This window comes from Macaca mulatta, chromosome 6 (genome assembly GCF_049350105.2).
Source record: "Macaca mulatta isolate MMU2019108-1 chromosome 6, T2T-MMU8v2.0, whole genome shotgun sequence".
Classification (NCBI taxonomy): domain Eukaryota; kingdom Metazoa; phylum Chordata; class Mammalia; order Primates; family Cercopithecidae; genus Macaca; species Macaca mulatta.
In genome coordinates, this window is record NC_133411.1 from 140,426,217 (window position 1) to 140,446,979 (window position 20,763).

The 20,763-nt window shown below is 38.4% G+C and overlaps 1 protein-coding gene across 6 annotated transcripts in view; it reads right to left on the bottom strand.

The window, feature by feature from the left end:
* Positions 1-20,763, bottom strand: part of RAPGEF6 (Rap guanine nucleotide exchange factor 6) — a 215,647-nt gene that overhangs the window by 91,095 nt on the left and 103,789 nt on the right. For all 6 annotated transcript variants that reach the window (XM_078005143.1, XM_001101427.5, XM_002804506.4 and 3 more), the window contains one exon: positions 14,527-14,658. In XM_078005143.1, the coding sequence (XP_077861269.1) occupies positions 14,527-14,658 (132 nt within the window). The remainder of the gene's footprint in view (positions 1-14,526; positions 14,659-20,763) is intronic.

Below are 20,763 nucleotides of genomic sequence, written 5' to 3' on the forward strand. Positions count from 1 at the left end.
ATCAGAAAGAGGTCTTTTACCAGACACCAAACCTGCTGTTGGTGCCTTGATCTTTAAACTTTCCAGCCACAAGAACAGTGAGAAATAAATTTCTGTTGTTTATAAGCTACCCCTAAGTCTACAGTATTTTGTTATAGCAGCCTGAATAGACTAAGACAGGATCATACAGGGGCAATTTTATCTGATGACTGACTAGTATGCTGAGTTGTTTTCTGGCTATGAAATTATAGGATTTAAATGGAGTATATTTCTGAATAATACATAGAACCACGAACTTGTTTGCAGGTTATAATGCTTTTTTAAAGACAAGTACTTTTAAATTTAAATATGTGTACATGCTAAAAAGACTTTTGAAAAATCTTATTTATATACACTGATTTAATCTAAGAAACAACTGGGGAAAAAACCTAAAGCAGTATTTTCTACACAATTTAATTTCTCAATATGCAGGAGAGCTCCTGGTACATCCCTTTCCTATTTTATCAATTTTTAAGTGTAATCTGCATTAAAAATTCAGGTTTTTAAATCACTGTCTTCATCTTAAGATTTTCATCCCCTGACCCAGATTATTTCAACCTAGTTTCATTCCCATATTTTAGATTATGTTGCATAAAAAGATAGATAGCTCACAACATAAAAAGGCAAGATGGAATTTAGTTATATGGGCAGTAGGGAAGGATAATCATCATCTTCATGAGAAGCAAAGACAACTAAGACGACAGCTCTTTAGGAAGAATGGAAGTCATGGGTTGGGACTTAGAGGTTACTAAAAGAACTTTTTAAGGAACCTTTTCACACCAACTGCAAAGGAAAGAATATAATCTACCCTTACAATTGCCTTTCTAGGCCAGGCACAATGGCTCCTGCCTGTAATCTCAACACTTTGGGAGGCTGAGGCATGCAGATCACTTGAGCCTAGAAGTGTGAGGCCAGCCTGGGCAACATGGAGAAACCCTGTCTCTACAAAAAATATAAAAATTAGTCAGGTGTGGTGGCACATGCCTGCAGTCCCAGCTACTCAGGAGACTGAGGTGGGAGGACTGCTTGCGCCTCGGAGGCAAAGGCTGCAGCGAGCCGAGATCTTGCCACTGCACTCCAGTCTGGGTGACAGTGTGAGAACCTGTCTCAAACACCAAAACCAAAACCCCCAAAAACCCACAACTACCTTTCTTATACCTCTACTTTTTACATAGTAGTATAAAAAGAAAAAGAATAAAATTAGTTAAGAAAATACATTAAACTGGGGCGGAGCAAGATGGCCGAATAGAAACAGCTCCAGTCTCCAACTCCCAGCGCGAGCGACACAGAAGACCAGTGATTTCTGCATTTTCAACTGAGGTACTGGGTTCATCTCACTGGGGAGTGCCGGACGATCGGTGCTGGTCAGCTGCTGCAGCCCGACCAGCGAGAGCTGAAGCAGGGCGAGGCATCGCCTCACCTGGGAAGCGCAAGGGGGAAGGGAATCCCTTTTCCTAGCCAGGGGAACTGAGACACACAACACCTGGAAAATCGGGTAACTCCCACCCCAATACTGCCCTTTAAGCAAACAGGCACACCAGGAGATCATATCCCACACCTGGCCGGGAGGGTCCCACGCCCACGGAGCCTCCCTCATTGCTAGCACAGCAGTCTGTGATCTATCGGCAAGGCAGCAGCGAGGCTGGGGGAGGGGCGCCCGCCATTGCTGAGGCTTAAGTAGGTAAACAAAGCTGCTGGGAAGCTCGAACTGGGTGGAGCTCACAGCAGCTCAAGGAAACCTGCCTGTCTCTGTAGACTCCACCTCTGGGGACAGGGCACAGTAAACAATAACAAACACAGCAGAAGCCTCTGCAGATGCAAACAACTCTGTCTGACAGCTTTGAAGAGAGCAGTGGATCTCCCAACACGGAGGTTGAGATCTGAGAAGGGACAGACTCCCTGCTCAAGTGGGTCCCTGACCCCTGAGTAGCCTAACTGGGAGACATCCCCCACTAGGGGCAGTCTGACACCCCACACCTCACAGGGTGGAGTACACCCCTGAGAGGAAGCTTCCAAAGCAAGAATCAGACAGGTACACTCGCTGTTCAGAAATATTCTATCTTCTGCAGCCTCTGCTGCTGATACCCAGGCAAACAGGGTCTGGAGTGGACCTCAGGCAATCTCCAACAGACCTACAGCTGAGGGTCCTGACTGTTAGAAGGAAAACTATCAAACAGGAAGGACACCTACACCAAAACCCCATCAGTACATCACCATCATCAAAGACCAGAGGCAGATAAAACCACAAAGATGGGGAAAAGGCAGGGCAGAAAAGCTGGAAATTCAAAAAATAAGAGTGCATCTCCCCCGGCAAAGGAGCGCAGCTCATCGCCAGCAACGGATCAAAGCTGGACGGAGAATGACTTTGATGAGATGAGAGAAGAAGGCTTCAGTCCATCAAATTTCTCAGAGCTAAAGGAGGAATTACGTACCCAGCGTAAAGAAACTAAAAATCTTGAAAAAAAAGTGGAAGAATTGATGGCTAGAGTAATTAATGCAGAGAAGGTCATAAACGAAATGAAAGAGATGAAAACCATGACATGAGACATACGTGACAAATGCACAAGTTTCAGTAACCGACTCGATCAACTAGAAGAAAGAGTATCAGCGATTGAGGATCAAATGAATGAAATGAAGCGAGAAGAGAAACCAAAAGAAAAAAGAAGAAAAAGAAATGAACAAAACCTGCAAGAAGTATGGGATTATGTAAAAAGACCAAATCTACGTCTGATTGGGGTGCCTGAAAGTGAGGGGGAAGATGGAACCAAGTTGGAAAACACTCTTCAGGATATCATCCAGGAGAACTTCCCCAACCTAGTAGGGCAGGCCAACATTCAAATCCAGGAAATACAGAGAACGCCACAAAGATACTCCTCGAGAAGAGCAACTCCAAGACACATAATTGCCAGATTCACCAAAGTTGAAATGAAGGAAAAAATCTTAAGGGCAGCCAGAGAGAAAGGTCAGGTTACCCACAAAGGGAAGCCCATCAGACTAACAGCAGATCTCTCGGCAGAAACTCTCCAAGCCAGAAGAGAGTGGGGGCCAATATTCAACATTCTTAAAGAAAAGAATTTTAAACCCAGAATTTCATATCCAGCCAAACTAAGTTTCATAAGTGAAGGAGAAATAAAATCCTTTACAGATAAGCAAATGCTTAGAGATTTTGTCACCACCAGGCCTGCCTTACAAGAGACCCTGAAGGAAGCACTAAACATGGAAAGGAACAACCGGTACCAGCCATTGCAAAAACATGCCAAAATGTAAAGACCATCGAGGCTAGGAAGAAACTGCATCAACTAACGAGCAAAATAACCAGTTAATATCATAATGGCAGGATCAAGTTCACACATAACAATCTTAACCTTAAATGTAAATGGACTAAATGCTCCAATTAAAAGACACAGACTGGCAAACTGGATAAAGAGTCAAGACCCATCAGTCTGCTGTATTCAGGAGACCCATCTCACACGCAGAGACATACATAGGCTCAAAATAAAGGGATGGAGGAAGATTTACCAAGCAAATGGAGAACAAAAAAAAGCGGGGGTTGCAATACTAGTCTCTGATAAAACAGACTTTAAACCATCAAAGATCAAAAGAGACAAAGAAGGCCATTACATAATGGTAAAGGGATCAATTCAACAGGAAGAGCCAACTATCCTAAATATATATGCACCCAATACAGGAGCACCCAGATTCATCAAGCAAGTCCTTAGAGACTTACAAAGAGACTTAGACTCCCATACAATAATAATGGGAGACTTCAACACTCCACTGTCAACATTAGACAGATCAACGAGACAGAAAGTTAACAAGGATATCCAGGAATTGAACTCATCTCTGCAGCAAGCAGACCTAATAGACATCTATAGAACTCTCCACCCCAAATCAACAGAATATACATTCTTCTCAGCACCACATCGTACTTACTCCAAAATTGACCACGTAATTGGAAGTAAAGCACTCCTCAGCAAATGTACAAGAACAGAAATTATAACAAACTGTCTCTCAGACCACAGTGCAATCAAACTAGAACTCAGGACTAAGAAACTCAATCAAAACCGCTCAACTACATAGAAACTGAACAACCTGCTCCTGAATGACTACTGGGTATATAACGAAATGAAGGCAGAAATAAAGATGTTCTTTGAAACCAATGAGAACAAAGATACAACATACCAGAATCTCTGGGACACATTTAAAGCAGTGTGTAGAGGGAAATGTATAGCACTAAATGCCCACAAGAGAAAGCAGGAAAGATCTAAAATTGACACTCTAACATCGCAATTAAAAGAACTAGAGAAGCAAGAGCAAAGACATTCGAAAGCTAGCAGAAGGCAAGAAATAACTAAGATCAGAGCAGAACTGAAGGAGATAGAGACACAAAAAACCCTCCAAAAAATCAATGAATCCAGGAGTTGGTTTTTTGAAAAGATCAACAAAATTGACAGACCGCTAGCAAGACTAATAAAGAAGAAAAGAGAGAAGAATCAAATCGATGCAATTAAAAATGATAAAGGGGATATCACCACCAATCCCACAGAAATACAAACTACCATCAGAGAATACTATAAACACCTCTACGCAAATAAACTGGAAAATCTAGAAGAAATGGATAATTTCCTGGACACTTACACTCTTCCAAGACTAAACCAGGAAGAAGTTGAATCCCTGAATAGACCAATAGCAGGCTCTGAAATTGAGGCAATAATTAATAGCCTACCAACCAAAAAAAGTCCAGGACCAGATGGATTCACAGCTGAATTCTACCAGAGGTACAAGGAAGAGTTGGTACCATTCCTTCTGAAACTATTCCAATCAATAGAAAAAGAGGGAATCCTCCCTAACTCATTTTAGGAGGCCAACATCATCCTGATACCAAAGCCTGGCAGAGACACAACAAAAAAAGAGAATTTTAGACCAATATCCCTGATGAACATCGATGCAAAAATCCTCAATAAAATACTGGCAAACCGGATTCAGCAACACATCAAAAAGCTTATCCACCATGATCAAGTGGGCTTCATCCCTGGGATGCAAGGCTGGTTCAACATTCGCAAATCAATAAACATAATCCAGCATATAAACAGAACCAAAGACAAGAACCACGTGATTATCTCAATAGATGCAGAAAAGGCTTTTGACAAAATTCAACAGCCCTTCATGCTAAAAACGCTCAATAAATTCGGTATTGATGGAACGTACCTCAAAATAATAAGAGCTATTTATGACAAACCCACAGCCAATATCATACTGAATGGGCAAAAACTGGAAAAATTCCCTTTGAAAACTGGCACAAGGCAGGGATGCCCTCTCTCACCACTCCTATTCAACATAGTGTTGGAAGTTCTGGCTAGGGCAATTAGGCAAGAGAAAGAAATCAAGGGCATTCAGTTAGGAAAAGAAGAAGTCAAATTGTCCCTGTTTGCAGATGACATGATTGTATATTTAGAAAACCCTATTGTCTCAGCCCAAAATCTCCTTAAGCTGATAAGCAACTTCAGCAAAGTCTCAGGATACAAAATTAATGTGCAAAAATCACAAGCATTCATATACACCAGTAACAGACAAACAGAGAGCCAAATCAGGAATGAACTTCCATTCACAATTGCTTCAAAGAGAATAAAATACCTAGGAATCCAACTTACAAGGGATGTAAAGGACCTCTTCAAGGAGAACTACAAACCACTGCTCAGTGAAATAAAAGAGGACACAAACAAATGGAAGAACATACCATGCTCATGGATAGGAAGAATCAATATCGTGAAAATGGCCATACTGCCCAAGGTAATTTATAGATTCAATGCCATCCCCATCAAGCTACCAATGAGTTTCTTCACAGAATTGGAAAAAACTGCTTTAAAGTTTATATGGAACCAAAAAAGAGCCCGCATCTCCAAGACAATCCTAAGTCAAAAGAACAAAGCTGGAGGCATCACGCTACCTGACTTCAAACTATACTACAAGGCTACAGTAACCAAAACAGCATGGTACTGGTACCAAAACAGAGATATAGACCAATGGAACAGAACAGAGTCCTCAGAAATAATACCACACATCTACAGCCATCTGATCTTTGACAAACCTGACAAAAACAAGAAATGGGGAAAGGATTCCCTATTTAATAAATGGTGCTGGGAAAATTGGCTAGCCATAAGTAGAAAGCTGAAACTGGATCCTTTCCTTACTCCTTATACGAAAATTAATTCAAGATGGATTAGAGACTTAAATGTTAGACCTAATACCATAAAAATCCTAGAGGAAAACCTAGGTAGTACCATTCAGGACATAGGCATGGGCAAAGACTTCATGTCTAAAACACCAAAAGCAACAGCAGCAAAAGCCAAAATTGACAAATGGGATCTAATTAAACTAAAGAGCTTCTGCACAGCAAAAGAAACTACCATCAGAGTGAACAGGCAACCTACAGAATGGGAGAAAATTTTTGCAATCTACTCATCTGACAAAGGGCTAATATCCAGAACCTACAAACAACTCAAACAAATTTACAAGAAAAAAACAAACAACCCCATCAAAAAGTGGGCAAAGGATATGAACAGACATTTCTCAAAAGAAGACATTCATACAGCCAACAGACACATGAAAAAATGCTCATCATCACTGGCCATCAGAGAAATGCAAATCAAAACCACAATGAGATACCATCTCACACCAGTTAGAATGGCGATCATTAAAAAGTCAGGAAACAACAGGTGCTAGAGAGGATGTGGAGAAATAGGAACACTTTTACACTGTTGGTGGGATTGTAAACTAGTTCAACCATTATGGAAAACAGTATGGCGATTCCTCAAGGATCTAGAACTAGATGTACCATATGACCCAGCCATCCCATTACTGGGTATATACCCAAAGGATTATAAATTATGCTGCTATAAAGACACATGCACACGTATGTTTATTGCAGCACTATTCACAATAGCAAAGAATTGGAATCAACCCAAATGTCCATCAGTGACAGACTGGATTAAGAAAATGTGGCACATATACACCATGGAATACTATGCAGCCATCAAAAAGGATGAGTTTGTGTCCTTTGTAGGGACATGGATGCAGCTGGAAACCATCATTCTTAGCAAACTATCACAAGAACAGAAAACCAAACACCGCATGTTCTCACTCATAGGTGGGAACTGAACAATGAGATCACTTGGACTCAGGAAGGGGAACATCACACACCGGGGCCGATCATGGGGAGGGGGGAGGGGGGAGGGATTGCATTGGGAGCTATACCTGATGTAAATGACGAGTTGATGGGTGCAGCACACCAACATGGCACAAGTATACATATGTAACAAAGCTGCACGTTATGCACATGTACCCTACAACTTAAAGTATAATAATAATAAATAAATTAAAAAAAAAAAAGAAAAAAAAAAAGAAAATACACTAAACCATTAAAATATTAAGAGTATACGAGAGCATAAGGTGATAAAATAGAAATTAAGAATAAAAAAATAAGACTGGTCAAAAACATGCTAGGAAATTTAAAAGGATTTTTTTTAAACTTACATTAAAAAAAAAAATGTAGAGACTAATTCCTTGATTAAACAAAGGAAACCCAGGTCCTTAAGAGAAAGGTAGATATGATTACGAACACAGGACAAGAAGTCACTGCATGATACTTCTGAAGATGCCGTTCCTGGGCAGAAAGTTTAATGCTATAATAATTAGATAAGAATTTTTTTCAACGTAATATTCACAATGTTCAGCATACAATAAAAACTTACTACATAAGTGAAGTGGGGAAATGTGACCTATAAACAGGAAACAAATCACTATAAAGAGACTCGATAATGAAAGTAAGAGACAAGAACTTTCAACATTTATTATAAATAAGTTCAAGAATTTAGAAGAAAAACAATTAGAGGAAAAATGGATAATCTCAGTAAGGAGATATAAAGTGTAAGAAGAATAAATTTGAAGAAAGGGCAACAAAAGCTACCCAATCTGAAGTAGAGATGAGAAAAAAGTCCAAAAAAAATATTAACAAAGCCTTAGAGACTCATATCGTAATATCAAGAGTGGAAATATGTGGGTCAAAAGACACTCCGTATTCATGAAGGTAGGGTACATAGAAGACTGAGCCCAGGCCTTTCAGTTAATTTATCCTGGCACCTGGGATATATCAGACCCTTAATTATGATAAATGAGTTAAGTCCAGGAAAAACATATATACTAGTGATAGGATTAAGACAGTATGAAACTTTTTTCTTTTCCTGACATATCAATGTGTCTCTGTATGTATAAATATAATTTGGTGAGGCAGACAGTCTGAGGTGATTTTCTGATGACTCGGCCTTCCCCAAATAAACCACCAGAGGATATCCTTTTCCTGTTTCCATCTAGATAAACATGAAGCTACAATGAAGAGAACTATAGGCTGGAAGAAAGAGTTATACAAACTTACAAAAACCACACTTTCAAATTTAGGGCAAGTGTTAAGCCAGAACCTTAGACTTTCAGTGCCTCTCTTTTCTGTATTTGTATCTTTAGTATTTCATCTAAGCTTTTCACAGACCATTTAGTCCTTAGGTCTTCCTGGTCAGGGTTAGAACTCTATGAAGTTAATCTTTCAGTCCAGGCTGACCCATTTCATAACCTCTACAACAGGGCAGGCAGGCAAAGTCAAGTCTCTTTTGTCCTGGATAATAAAGTTTTAGTTAGCAGAGATCTGCATTTTCCGTGGAGCCAATATTGGTTTCTACTTTCAAATATAATTCAATGCAAAAAAAAAATTTCTAGATTACTTCCTAAATGCCAACACTGTGCCTGACTCAGCATGGGATACAAATGTAAGACATCAGCTCTGCACTCCATGAATTTACTCTGGTGATGAAAAATGTCAAGTTTACAAGTAACTACCCAAAAAAGCAGAGAGAAAAAGTGACATGTCTGAGAGAAAAACTGCTGAGGGATTCCAAGGAAGGAGACATCTCTTCTTGTTGGAAAGACATAGGAGATAACATGAAAATGTCATCTACATGAAGCTACGGGTAGAAGAGTATGATTAAAACACAAGGCTAGGAAAAGGCAGACATGTTCAGGTAATAACGTACATATGTGATGGGGCAGAATCTAGAATGTGTAAGTGGGGAAAGAGTAAAATATAAAATCACATTGTAGTTAAAGGTAAAAGGCTTGGAATTTAAAATTAAGAGTGTAATTTAGATAACAGTGAAGCATTAAAGCTTTTTAAATACAGGAGTAATCAAAAATCAGAGCAATTTATTTCAAGTGGGAGTTTAAAAATGATAGTCAAAAGATATCAGATTTTGACTAGGACTCAGATGATATATATATATATTTTTTTCTTCTGTGACGGAGTCTTTCTCTGTCGCCCAGGCTGGAGTGCAGTGGCGCAATCTTGGCTCACTGCACCTCTGCCTCCTGGGTTCAAGCGATTCTCTTGCCTCAGCCTCCTGAGTAGCTGGTGCATGCGCCACCTCACGTGGCTAATTTTTTTTGTATTTTTAGTAGAGATGGGGTTTCACTATGTTGGCCACGCTGGTCTCAAACTCCTGATCTCAAGTGATCCACCGAACCCAGCCCTAGACGATATTCTTAATAGAAATATTTAAGAAAGGTGGAAGAGAACATGTGGTGACTTGGGGTGACAAAAGAACATACTAGTGAAAATGTGGCGCCAGGTTTCTGAAGAGATTGGCACTCAGAGCTGTGCATTAGGAAATCATGTTGCCACAGAGGTGGTAACTGAAGCCTTGGGATTTTTAAGAACACGCTTACACGCTATATAAAAACTGAAAAAGTAGGTGGGGGATAAATGTGTGCCTTGAATTGTTTAAGAATGAGTTTACAAAAAGACAAAGTGCTTTTGTTCAAGAGTCAGTATTTCACAGTTTTCCAGCTCATGGAAAAGACTGAAATAAATAGAAAAACGAATCTAGAAAGAAGTACTCCTTATTCTCTTGAGTACTCTTTGAAGATGCATAAAATAGTCTATCTAAGAACACTCTAACACCTTAATGTATACTTTAAAATTTTAATCTATGCTGATTAGAAACACATTCACACTGGAACCTCCCCACTGCCCCCCCACCCCCACACTGTAGTAAATGCTGTATTTTGAAGTTTCCTTGAGGGCCAAGGGTTTTTATTTTTAGACCAGAAGACATGAAAACGCTCAAGAAGAAAACGAAGTGTAGCCACACATTTGGCCATATAAAACAGTGTCAACAGTTTTCCTATTAAGAACTGCCGTCAGGAAAACCAAATCCCACATGTTCTTACTTATAAGTGGGCACTAACGATTGGGTACATATGGACATAAAGATGGGAACAACAGACACTGGGGTCTATTAGAGTAGGGAGAGAGGGGCAAGGGCTGAAAAACTACCAACTGCGTATTATGCTCACTATCTGGGTGATGGGATCATTCAAACCGCAAACCCTCAGTATCACGCAATATACCTATGTAAGAAATCTGCACATGTACCCCCTGAATCTAAAATAAAAGTTGAAATTATTTTTAAAAATTGGGGAGACATCCATTTTTCTGGATGAGAAGACTCCACGTTAGAAAAAAATGCCCAAATTAATCTATATATAGTCTTCTGTCCCACAAAAAAAGCTGGATTTCACTTGAAGCGTTTCTAAATTTCTAGAAGAATAAAAGCAGAAACACTAAAAAAAATAGCTGTTAGGATATCTTCCCCTCAACTCTCCAAATTAAAAACACTTGTATCATTTCACAAGGCTTTGCTTATGGTGTTAAAGGCTAGGTGTTCACTTAAAAAATCTCTGAGATGCTAAAATTCAAATAACTAGACAAATCACTTCAACTATCCCTGGTTAAGATACATACATTGGTAATGTACACCTGTAACTAAGGAGTATATTCATAGCTCCAACAGGGAATCTAAAGGTAGCCTAAGGTGAAGGGAAAGATCAAGGGTCCAGTACTGGTATTTAATTCTTCTCCTTGTTTTATTCCCAAGGATCTGATTGGAAATATTCGTGTATGTGCATGCACACATACACACACAATTCAGTTAGTTAGATATTTATCTTATCCATGGATTAAAATTATAGAAATCTTGTACTTTGGAGGGTATATCTTATCAACCTATTATAATTCTGTGTTTATTCCTTTTACTCTCCTTTAAATATTTTCCAAATTTTTTTCAACTTTTAACTATACAATCTATTTACGTCCTCAAGAGTAGTTAAATAAACAAATGATAATGTTGGTTTAAGAAACATAATAAAAACTACCCACAAACCCACCACTAGTAGAAAAACACTGTTTACTAATTGGTGCTCTTGAACTCAGATTTACATTCTATATCTACAAATATAAAAGCATGTAGGTATATATATTTAAAGAAATATAATGTTAATCCTATATACTTATCTCACAGATATGATATATAAGATTTTATACATATGAGATATAAAAAATATGTAAGTATGTAGGTGTATATTTTTATGATTTTGATTTTTTACCTTTTGTGTTCATCTTTATTGGCTTCTTTTTGTTTTGGCATTTATGCTGTTTCTATCTTTTGGCTATTGTCCTAAAGTTAACTGTTATGTCAGAGTTTGAAATTTTTTTTTTTTTGGAGACGGAGTTTCACTCTTTGTTGCCCAGGTTGGAGTGCACTGGTGTGATCTCGGCTCACAGCAACCTCTGCCTCCTAGGTTCAAGTGATTCTCCTCCCTCAGCCTCCTGAGTAGCTGGGATTACAGGAATGCTCCACCACCCCGGCTAATTTTTTATTTTTAGTAGAGACGGGGTTTCTCCATGTTGATCAGGCTGATCTTGAACTCCCGAACTCAGGTGATCCGCCTACCTCTGCCTCCCAAAGCTCTGGGATTACAGGCTTGAGCCAGCGTGCCGGGCAGCAGCATTAACATATAATAATGATGTTAACATTATTATAAGTTTCTCCTTTAAATTTCTTCATTCTTATTTTGGTTCTAGAGTTTTAATAATTTTGTTCCTTTTATCTGTTCGTGCTCTCTAAATTCATTACCACTTTTATTGGTTAATTTATAAGTTTCAATGCACCATATTTTTTGAAACTATATGATTCCATTTATATGACCTTCTGGAAAAGGCAAAACTTTATGGGTAGAAAAGAGACTGGTGGTTGCCAGGGCTTAGGATAGGGGTCAGGAGAAGGGACTTGACTGCAAAGGGTCATATGGGTACTTTCTGAAGTGATGGAAATATTCTACATATTGACATAGGCTATGCCTTGGTCCTGCAATAGAACACCTCCAACCAACACCAGCAGGTGTATTCCAGTCTCATCCTCAGGTTGTCCAGCTAAAAGGCGAGTGATCTGCAGGTGCTAATATAAGTGCAATGCTATAGGAGCTCCTGTAGCATCTTTGCAAAGATGTAGGGACCAACTGTGTACAGTTCATCTTCTAGTTCACAATAAAGCATTGGTCTTTCCAAGTGACCTTGAATCTTAATCTGTGCACTATTCTGGCTTAGAGACATGGATATCCCAGTGATACCAGGTTCCTATAGTTTTTCTTTTCTTTTCTTTTTTGAGACAGAGTCTTGCTCTGTTGGCCAGGCTGGAGTGCAGTGGCATGATCTTGGCTCGCTGCAACCTCCACCTCCTAGGCTCAAGCAATTCTCCTTCCTCAGCCTCCCAAGTAGCTGGGATTACAGGTGTGTCACCACGCCCAGCTAATTTTGGAATTTTTAGTAGAGACAGGGTTTCACCACGTTGGTCATGCTGGTCTTGAACTCCTAACCTCAGGTAATCCGCCTGCCTTGGCCTCCCATCCTATAGTTTTTCAACACCAAACCTCTGTGTATAGTCTCAGAGAGGTCCAGATATTCTCACATGTCCTAAGAGAAATCTACAGCCACATCCCTGAACTTCACTGATCCAGGGTCAATCTTCCTCAGCATTTTCTTCTGGAAAAACACAGTCTACCTTGATTTTTACATGTGCAACAATTCTTCTTTCACAAGATAACTCTTTTGGGGAGGGGCAGAATGCATGAAGCCCAATAGGTACACAAGCACTAAGTGGTCCCAGAGCCATTGTATTAACTTGTTTCATCTCTCTTTTAATTCTTTGTTCTCTACTATAAAATGGAAAACAGGGAAAAATTCCTTGTTCTGTATACTGTAAAAAGCAAACAGGGAGATACAGATGACCACAGCAATGACCTTTGTTGAGAAAAGCCACATATAAACCAAAAAAATGGGTATTGTCTTTGTTCCATCTTGCATCTGCCTACAAACTTCCCTGAATAGAAGAAGGCTGTTTTCCTAAAATATCTCAATCTGGGTAACTCTGTAGAACCAGTCTAAAATGCTTTCCTCAGACAACAGTGATACTATTTCTACAAATCTTAGTATATGGTAGCCACTAGCCATATGTGGTTATTAGGCACTTAAAACATGGCTAGCCAAATTGGGATGTGCCGTAACTTTAAACTCTGTTTTTTGATGACTTAGTACGAAGAAGGAATGTAAGGTAACTCATTCATAATGTTAAAACATTAAATACATGTTTTAATTATAATATTTGGTTATACTGCACTAAATAAAACATATTACTAAAATGAATTTTACCTGTTTCCTTTTATATTTTTTAATGTGTTTACTAGAAAATTTAAAATTAAATACGTGGCTCACGTTAAATTTCTATTTGACAGCTCTGGAATAGATAATATATTTGAATTCCTTAACAAACCAACCCTGAATATCATGCATTCCTCTTGTTATTTTATTTAAACTGTTTTATGTTCTATACTCATAATCTCTGACAAAATCAACCACTGGGCTCCACACCCAGGGAACTGCCCCTTACAACTTGCATTAAAGGAGACATCACTGGAAGTTCCACTATCTGGATCCCGAAATACTTATTGCCCTGGCTTGAACCTAACTTGGGTTCATTCTCAGCACGATCATGTGAGGATTCTCTCAGTTTATGGGTCTTCCTAGAATCTTCTCCCCACTATTACAAGGATCACTGAAAAGCTCAGTAGGTTTGAAATTGTGTCTTTTGGGTTTTAGAAAATGGAAAAGTCCATAAATATTCTCACTAATCTGCTATTTAATTCATGCTATACTACAACAACTGAGGCTTATGGTAGAAAAGCAGCTCTAATTTTCTTCATGACTTCTAACTACAGAAGACACATACAGTCAATTATAACAAAAATCAGTCTTTTTATAAGTTCAGTTATTCCAAGAACTAATTTTTTAACCAAAACAAGCATTAGACATTAATATAGATTCACCTGGATAAATGAAAGAGAACACTAGATTCATACTCTGCTGAACCATACTTAATCATTCTCAAAAGAGAGATTGCCTCTTTAATCAGGCTTACAAATTTGACACAGTATATAAAGTTTATTTTTTCAAAGACCTTACGCTTGAATTTCATACTCTAAAAGATACGTTAACCATCTAAGGCACAAGCACAGAATATCTGGCAGAATAAAAAAAACATATACACAGCACAGAAATTCCTAAGGTATTACCTGATAGATATCAGATAAACTGCTGCTTCCAGAGTCACTGGCGATGCTACAACCAGACTGACTAGAAGACACATGAGTCACCTGTGGATGAGGGTTGTCTGTGAGATGCATCTTGGTAAGATCAGCTGGAAGCTGAAAAAAAAATAATTTAAGTTATTCTAAATGTCTTTACCTTTTTAAGCGGTTTTGACACGTTAACTTCAACAAATTTTTACGTACATTACTGTGCAATCTCATTTCTAACCCAAGTTCTCCACTTTTAGCAAAAAGATCTTTTGAAATAAGAACCATATAGTACTCTCTGAAACGACTGGGCAATTCTACAATGGTAAGCTCACTGAACAGTTTTCAAAAGCCATTACTAATGATATTTCTGAGGAAAAACTTGGACCTTCTATCCTCCCAAATAAAAACATCAGATCGGCTGGGTGCCGTGGCTCAAGCCTGTAATCCCAGCACTTTGGGAGGCCGAGACAGGTGGATCATGAGGTCAGGAGATCGAGACCATCCTGGCTAACACAGTGAAACCCCGTCTCTACTAAAAAATACAAAAAACTAGCCGGGCGAGGTGGCGGGCGCCTGTAGTCCCAGCTACTCGGGAGGCTGAGGCAGGAGAATGGCGTAAACCCGGGAGGCGGAGCTTGCAGTGAGCCGAGATCGGGCCACTGCACTCCAGCCTGGGCGACAGAGCGAGACTCCGTCTCAAAAAAAATAAAATAAAAATAAAAACATCAGATCTGTCCATTTAAGGGTAGGAATGTTACCCTTTAAACACACACACACACACACACACACACACACACACACACTCACTCTCTCTCTCTCTCTCTTTCTCCCTCTCACCCTCCCTCCTAATAAAAAATGGTGACAAACACAAGAATAAAACAGCAATATCTTGGACTTCAGCTACTGGAAGCAAGACTTAAGACCAGTAACAAATTGATTACATTCAATATTCCAAAAACTTTGTGAGCATCTTACACTTAATATTGAATTAGCTTCTAGTTGGCCCCTGAGAGATTTCTTAGTAATCAACATGATTTAATGAATGTCTGTACTAGGCGCAGGTATACAAGAAACACAAAAAGTAAGTGACTCCACCACCTCATCTTGAATATGGTCACACTCTTATCAGGTATGCAGGCTGTATAATATATTTCATACCATAAAACAGACATCTCACAAAATAAAAGCTACAGGAATTAAGACAATAAACAAACCATTGCATTCCAGAGTAGTAAAAGTTTTACATAAGAGGTATGTTTATTTATTTTCCAAATGATTTCTCTGCAACTTGCTATTCAGGGCTTAAAAAAAATCAATTTAATTTTAAAAATAGGGTTTCTTATTGCTTTACTACTGAAAAACATTAAAGAAACATACACATAGTGTATATTAAATGTACTGAGGGAATGACTGAGTCTGAATTATATTATCTCAAGAGGAATTAATGTAATTATAAAAATTACACACAAAGTACATCACGAACTTCCCCTGCTGATAACGGTATGTTAGATAATTCAGATGAATCCTAGTACTAAGATAAACAGAAAACCTGAAATACATACATACATGTACACACAGAGTATCTGGCCTCTGAGGTTACTTTTTCTCTTAAGAATATTTTCTGATTCCTAAAGAAAAGGCTAAAAGGCCAAGAAGTACCTGTGACAGCCACTGGCTAAAGAGACAAAGGTTAAATTCCAAGGCCTAGGATGGAAGGGCCATCTTTGGACTGGGACCCTGGGGAGTAAATTAGACTCTAGAGTAAAAGTCACCCAAAAGTAAACTGATGCTACTTTTAGAATCACCTCAATGCCTGATGCTAAAATAAGGTTATATAGGATTACTAGTATTTCCAATCAATTGTTGGAAGCAAACACAAATCCTCACTATAGGAAGAAAGTCATCCTAGGTCTCAATTAAAAATTTTTTTTTCGCATATACAACATCCATTGCTCAGTCCAATAAAACCAGGCATATATGATGAGACAGGATGGTATTGATGAAAAGTACGGAATAAACTCCAGAAACTAACAAAGAAGTTTCAAATAATAGGGTTACCAGACACAGTCTCTAAAATAACTGTGTTTAATATATACCAGGGATTGGCAAACATTTTCGCTAAGGGCCAAAGAATATATATTTTAGGTTTCACAGGCCACATACAGTTTCTGCTGTATGCTGCTTTTTAAAAAAAAATCTTTTTAACAACTCTTTAAAAATGTAAAAACCATTCTTAGCTCACAGGTCATATATCTCACTGGTCAGAATTGGTCCAGTTAGTGATTTATCATATATAGAGAGAAAAATACAAGACTAACAATTTCAGCAAAGAAAGAAAAAGAATTAAATGAAAAATCTAGAACTAAAATACGCAATTATAGAAATTAAAAAGCCAACAAGTGGGCTTAAAAAAAGATCTGACAGAGCTAAAAACAGAATTTAAAAAGTAAAGACTAGTCTGAAAAATATCCAGAATGAAGCATGGAGAGGAAAAAAGGTGAAGTTGGGAGAGAAGGGGTAAGAGCCACAGGAGATTCAGTAAGAACGTGACATCTGAATAACCAGAGTCTGAGAAGAGTGAGTACACAGAAGCAAGATGATGGCTAAGCATTTTCCAAAAGTGACAAAAGACCTAACATCACAGATCAAGGAGGTTTAAAAACTCTCAGCAAGATAAAAAAACAAAAAACAAAAACCCACTCCAAAACAAACAAACAATCCCCCCATACCTATTCACACCAGGGTACATGTGTCAGGGGGTGAGGTGGAATACCAAGATAAAAGTTTTAAAGTAGCCAGGAAAAAAACCTGAGAGATTAGATTACTTTGGCAGAAGCAAAATTAAGCTGATGGCTGGCTTCTCAACATAAATTCTGGAAGCCAGAGGACAATTGAGTGATATCTCCATGAGCTAAAATTCTATACCTAGCAAAAACAGTACTCAAAAAACGGGAAAAATAATTTTCAAATAAAGAAAAATGAAGGAAATAATTCCTTAGCAGTCCTACAATGAATAAAATCCACTGGGAGAAGAAAAATGATTCCAGATGGAAGCTTTCAGGCACAAGAAAGAAGAAAAACCAACGAAAATGGGAAATGTGTGGCTAAATCTACATGAATGCTGACTATATAAAATAGTAACATTAATAACCCATGAAGTTTAAAATACAATAATTAAAATACAACAACAGAATGTAAGTACGGAGAAGGGTAAATGAAGCTATTGAAGTGCTCTCAGTTCCTTGCACTGTCCATGAAGCTGTAGTAGCAGACTTGATAGGTGAAGAATGTGTGTTGTAATTTCTGATTTAAGAAAAGCACAGTAAAAAAGTGTATACCTACCAAGTTAACAGAGGGGAAAATATTAAATAATCAAAGAATGGAAAAATATACACCATGCAAACACAACCAAAAGGAAGCTGATATAGCTTAAAGTACACTTGGTGCAAAAGCATTAGTAGAGCCAATAGGGGACATTTTATAAGTATGTGAGGTGATGGATGGAGATCTATATCTATATCTATATCTATATCTATATGTGTAGATAGATGGATACACACACACACACACATATACACACACACAGAGAGAGAGAGAGGGTCTCGTTCTGTCACCTAGGCTGGAGGGCAGTGGCATAATCCCAGCTCACTGCAACCTCTGCCTCCCGGGTTTGAGTGATTCTTTTGCCTCAGCCTCCTGAATAGCTAGGATTACAGATGTATACCACCGTGCCCAGCTAATTTTTGTATTTTTAGTACAGAAGGGGTTTCACCACATTGGCCAGGCTGGTCTCTAGCTCTTGACCTCAAGCAGTCTGCCTGCCTCAGCCTCTAAAAGTGCTGGGATTACAGGTGTGAACCACCATGCCTGGCCAAGGTGATGGATATATTAACTACCTTGATTTGATAGTTTCACAACGTGAACATGTATCAAAACATCACACTGTACCCCACAAATACATCCAATTATTTGTGAATTAAAAATAAATTAAAATTTAAAAATGTATAAGGCAAAAATGTCATCTACAATTATGCTATAAATTTTTAATAGAGATCTCAGTAGCAGTCTGAATAAGCAAAACACACAAAAACAAAACAAGTAAAGATATACAAGAAATGAACATAATTAACAAATGACCTAAAGAGTACAGACATAGAATAACGGAACCAAAAACTCCAGAACACATTTTCTTTTAGAGCACATATTAAAACATTTGTAAAAATTTACAATAAGGCAAGTCTCAACAAATTACAAAAGACTGAAACCAGGGAATATTCAGCAGTAACAGTGCAAATAAGGTAGAAATATATAACAAAAAGATAAATAGAAAACTATCATGTTAGAAAATTGTAAATAATCCTCTATTGAAATAGCCCACAAATCAATGAAGTCACATTGGAAATTAGAAAATATTAAAACAGAAAATTAAGATGCCATATATCAAAACCTGTGGGATAAGTTAAAGTCATGCTTAGCAGCCATTTATAGCTCTAATAAAAGGCAACAAAAAAAATTAACAAGCTCATAATTCCTTACAATAATGCAGAAATATTTATGAGGGTATGATACAGTTCAAAGACCTTCCTCCCACTTGGTTTCTGTTATTTAGATATGAAAAAAAAACTCATCTGGGAATGAAGTAGTTGGAAAGGCAAACACTGAAAATAGCTTTAAAATGTGTGGTGTTTCGTTGGGGTGTCAGGGGTAGGAGACAGTATATATTGCAAATTCCTACAGAGGTAAGAAGACCAAGGAGAAGAATGTCATTCATAAAAGTAACACAATGAACCAAAGCCAGAAGTCTGCCAAGTGGCTTCATAGTACTGACAATGTACTGAGCAATCTTCACCCTCACTAGACCCTAAAAAGCAGGTGCTATTATTATCTCTATTTTACTGATGAAGAAACAGAGGCAGTACGATTAAGCAACTTGGCCCAGATCATACACTCAAGTACGCAGTAGAGTTAGGAATCAAACCCACGTCTGACTCTAGCACTTTTCTGTTATATTCTACTTTGTGTCAGGAACTCTGCTGATGACATAAAAATGAAAACATATGGCCCCTGCCTTCAAGGAGCTCAGTCTAATAGTGGACAATGGAGACAGATTTATAAGCAAACAGCATCTGCTTTCTACTTCATGAAGAAAACTTGATACAGGAATTCCCTCAACCTCTTTACAGAATGAGAATAATGATGCTGACTGCAGTTAACATCTGAGTTATTTGTACCAAACACACACTTCTACATGTCTTTCACATAGATTATCTCACCTAATATTCAAACAACCAGATGAGGTAATACTATGATTATACCCAATTTATAGAGTAGGAAACCTAATCTTAGAGATGTTATAAAGGTTTCCCAGGGTCACATAGCTAGGAAACTGGGGTCCTGGGATCTGAAACCCAGGCAGCCTGACTAAATCCATTGCTCTTTTCTACTAAGTTGTTTCCTGATACTCAGTTGGGAGTTCACAACACCCGATAGTTTATCTTTTCTTTGTAACAAATGAAGCACAAAGGAAAGGCTTTTCCTCCAAAAGAAGTTCTTGGTTCCTTAAATCTTCTCCACTATCTCTCAGCTTACCTGCCCTTTCTCTTTCTCTTCCTGATCCACCTGGACTCAACAGCTGATCTTTCATCAGCAACTTCAATTCATTTACCTCACTGTCCTTCCAGCCCACCAGGTCTGGCAAAACTTCCCATCTTTCACAGCATCCTTCATCCATTTCCTATACCTGAACTTCTGTGCTCTGCTGCAGATAACATGTCCACAAGGCCTACTGTTAAAGTTCTATTTGAAGCGGCAAGAAACTTTTTTAGCTAACAACTTGAATACAGACATTATGAAGTTACAAAGTCTGCTGAATACTTCGTATATAGAGAGGGGGGCAAGGAAAGAGAGGTACTGAGAAAAGGCTAGAGGTAGAATATAATCAGCAATGCCAAGCTAGGCATTTTGAATTTGGTTCCTATAGACAACATAGAGTTATTATAGGTTTCTGGGAAGGGCAGTGATAAAAGAACTGCATTTCTCAGTTAGACTAGATTTTGTTACAATAGAGGGCCCTCAGATCACTAAGGCTTACCCTAGTGAAGTGTACAGGCAACTTACAGGGTAACTACTATAGTATACAGAGACTCAGATATCCAAACTGTTTAGGTGTTTTTGGCTCTGCCATCTCAACATAAGGCCATTGAGGTCACAACAGCAGGAAAAACAAACAAA